Source organism: Cibotium barometz, chromosome 11 (assembly GCF_041138505.1).
Source record: "Cibotium barometz isolate CiBa-2024 chromosome 11, ASM4113850v1, whole genome shotgun sequence".
NCBI lineage: Eukaryota > Viridiplantae > Streptophyta > Polypodiopsida > Cyatheales > Cibotiaceae > Cibotium > Cibotium barometz.
In genome coordinates this window covers 49,941,649-49,945,481 of record NC_141056.1, presented here as the reverse complement: position 1 = coordinate 49,945,481, position 3,833 = coordinate 49,941,649, and the positions used below count along the sequence as shown (strand labels likewise).

Sequence of the window (3,833 nt, the reverse complement as noted above, 5' to 3'; positions counted from 1 at the left end):
TGTGAGGAGGAGGCGGGAGCAATTTGCTTTCTAATGTATTATGTATATATATAAGAAACTCATTCAATGAGTAAATGGTTTGATGGTGACAACCAATTGTGAGCCCCAATGCATCTAGGCGGGTGGGAGAGAAACCCTCAATCACTTGTCTTCTCTTCTCGTGTCTCCTTTTCAAGAATTCTCCCTCTCCTTTCTCCTGCTGCTGAAGGGGTAGGCACTCTTCCTTTATCTTGCAAGTGAGACTTAAGTTGTAATTTCTAATTCTCCAAACAAAAAAAAAATGTCCTCAGGACCAAATATATATTATATAAAGAGAAAACTTGGCCTCAACCATTAATTTCAAAGCAACCCAAAATTTCAACCTGTTCTTTTCAATGTTAATCTTAGCTTTGAAATATGAAAAGTGGTCATGTGAAGTGCTGAAATGAGAGGGCATGAAACCCTTCAGGTTGGAAGTCTTCCAATTTCAGTGGCGTGCTTCTGTTGTCCCTCGGGAAGGACTCTGTTTTCCATCAGTTCTCTCCTTCACGTTGGTGAAGAAGAAGACCTACATTTAAGGGTTTGTGAACAGGTTAGGGTTTGATTGGTTGGACAAGATTGCCACCTAACTCACGACATACATCGAATCAGGATTAGGGTTAGCTCACAGGATCCCCAGTCAGCGTTAGGCTTAGTTCACAGAATCTCGAGGGTTAGGGTCACCTCACAGCATCTCGGGAGGACATTACAGAAGGTTACCCGCTACCAAACGTGAAGATGAAACAAGCAACTGGAGACAGCGTGACTTCCGAGAGTGCGTGAAGATGAGACCTGCAAGCATTGGGAGATAGCATGACTTCTGAGATTAACAAAAGAATACTTTTATTTCGCTTGTTAGCACAGGAGGATTCACCTTGTGCTCATGCACGCCACTTGAGATACCCTCTTTTCATGTGCCGTTGATAATCCCTTGCGACTTGCTGCAAATAAATTGCACTGTTTTCATGTGTGAGGATTGCTAGATCTAGTATGTACCTACGCTCGGGTCATCCAAATATAGACACAACAATCAATTAGGGTCTCTTGATTCTGTATTCAACTAACCCAGTTAGGTTTCTGATACAAAGCATACAGTATACATCAGATATACATCAGACATTGCTGTGATTCTACAGACCACATAGAGAACAAGCAAGTAGAGAGTAGATTTTGTAGCAGTGAAGATATGGCCCATTTGTCTGGAATCGACATAACCAAATACACACATAGCCCGGCCCATTATGCAGTTGCCCGCAAGGATCATGCTGCTCTGCGCCGAATCATCTCTAAACTGCCCCAATTGGCCAATCCTGGAGATATCCAAACAGAAAGTGAAGCTATTGAAGAGGAGCACAGAGCTGAGGCTGTGTCTGCAGTTATTGACCGGAGAGATGTGCCGGGGCGAGAAACTCCGCTACATTTAGCGGTGAGATTGGGAGATGTCGATGCAGCAGAGATCTTGATGGCCTCCGGGGCTGACTGGAGCTTGCAAAATGAGCAAGGATGGGGTTCCCTTCAGGAGGCTATCTGTGCAAGAGAGGAAGCAATTGCCAAGGTTATCATGAAGTACTCTCAGCGCTTAGCTTGGGCAAAATGGTGTAGAAGATTGCCTAGAATCATTGCCACCATGCAACGCATGAAGGATTGCTACATGGAAGTAACCTTTCATTTTGACAGCTCTGTGATTCCTTTCATTGCTAGGGCTGCCCCCTCTGATACTTATCGGATATGGAAGCGTGGCTCGAACCTCAGGGCAGATATGACCCTTGCAGGATTTGATGGCTTCAGAATACAGCGGTCGGGCCAGAGCATCCTTTTTTTGGGAGAAGAAAGTGATGATGGGAAGTTGCCTGCAGGTTCTCTTTGCATATTGAATCACAAACACAAAAAAATCATAAATGCTTTAGAAGGGGCCGACAAAGAGCTTACAGACACCGAGATATCTCGTGAAATTACTCTCATGGCAACAGTTAATATGTACCGGCCAGGAATAGACGTCACACAGGCAGTCCTTGTGCCCCAATTATCGTGGCGATGGCAGGAGAAAACAGAGATGGTTGGTGGTTGGAAAGCCAAGGTTTATGATATGCATCATGTGATGGTCAGTGTGAAGTCGAAGAGGGTTCCGGGGGCAATGGCTGACGAGCAGTTTTTTGGAACACTGTCAGACCTGGATGGAGAAGAGGACGAGGAAGAAGATCATCTGAAGAAAGGTTCCAGGCTTCAAAAGGGTCGGAGATCAGTGGATGGGCAGCCATCCAGTCTCAGGGACAAAGAGGGTTTTGTGTTCTTGAAGGATAAGGATAGAAAGAAGCCTTCAAGGCAGGAACCGGTGCAGAATAGCAGGGTCACACCAAGCAAGGATGGAAGTGGGGAAAGTGAGTTCAAGACAGGTTTGATACCTGTGCTTTGGCTCACACCTGATTTTCCTCTGAAAACTGAAGAGTTGCTGCCATTATTAGACATTCTTGCAAACAAAGTCAAAGCTGTCCGTCGTCTCAGGGAGCTACTGACCACTAAGCTGCCCCCAGGCACATTCCCTGTAAAGGTAAACATTCGGGCTTATACTATTCAAATCATCAGGGCATTGATTTGCTTGGGTTTAAATTGTCATACTTTATTTTTCCAGTAAATACACCATGATACTAACAGCAATTTGCTGGTTCAGATTGCTATTCCTGTGGTTCCAACCATCCGGGTGATTATTACTTTCACAAAGTTTGAAGAAATGCAATCCAGTGAGGAGTTTGTGACACCGCCCAGTAGCCCGGATGTGAGAGGCAAACATGGTGAACAAGATTCCAGCTCATGGTTTTCTTGGATCAAAGGGTCGGTAAGTAAGGTGACAGGAACGTCTGGAGTCTCCAAGGAGCACCTAGAGGAAGAAATCGATCCATTTGCAATTCCACATGACTATGTGTGGACATGTATGGATGCTAAGAAGCATAAAAGCAAGGACAAGAAGATGAAGAAGAAAGTTCCAGGATAACTTTAAGTTGGTTGGTGATAAGCTTTTTGTTACACGGGCAGCTAATAAAAAGCTTTATACCTATTGTCAATGGCCAAAAGATTGCCCCCTCTATCTCTAAGGGGGCATGCCATTGAATGTAAACATGTCAACCAGGCCAAATGTTTGCTTGGTGGACTTTGTTTCAATGTAAACTGATTTCATGGCCAATTACATAGGCTGTGAATTATTAACGTTTAATGTGGGTGGTTGCTGACTGCTCTTATGTTTTTAAAGGAAGCATATTTTTTCCCTCAATCTTTCGGTTTTTCAATACTGTACAGGGGGGACATTGAGGATGGGCATTAAGAGGCAAACTTTGCCTCCTTATTGACCAGTGAAGAAACCTGGGGCTTAGTGGAGAAACCCATGGCAAGAGCCACAAGCATATGTCATACCCTTACAGGATAGATTTCTGTTGGGCAGGGAGATGGTGGCACTGTCGGTAGTGGGTCTTAGGGTGCAGGGTAGCTCGACTGTGATAGAGGTGGAGCCTTGCTTGACAGAGACAGGAATGAGAGACATGGATTAGTGGAGTGCAAATTACACTCATGCACAAGGTACAAGATGTAAAGAACAAGTACAAGCTGGAATGATTAGTTTATTGGGGCACGAGATTTGATGTACAAGATTAAACATTAGAATAGTGGTCCTTTTTATAGGAGAGACCTCTCTTACAAGGTGTGTGCATATGCTATCACCATACATGCCGCATGTCACATCATGATTCCAAGTGTCCTTATAAGTGTCACTTTGTTACACATCATAGATTACATAATATCCCTTTAACATTAGGTAGCCTTTGGAC

At 44.2% G+C, this 3,833-nt stretch overlaps 1 protein-coding gene across 1 annotated transcript; it reads left to right on the top strand.

Moving 5' to 3' along the window:
• The first annotated feature begins 124 nt into the window (after window positions 1-124).
• LOC147634287 (uncharacterized) lies at window positions 125-3,226 on the top strand. The gene is made up of 2 exons (XM_086805416.1): window positions 125-2,566; window positions 2,687-3,226. Exons 1-2 carry the CDS (start codon window positions 1,205-1,207, stop codon window positions 3,005-3,007), a joined length of 1,683 nt encoding a protein of 560 aa, XP_086661542.1. The 5' UTR covers window positions 125-1,204; the 3' UTR covers window positions 3,008-3,226.
• Window positions 3,227-3,833: the final 607 nt, after the last annotated feature.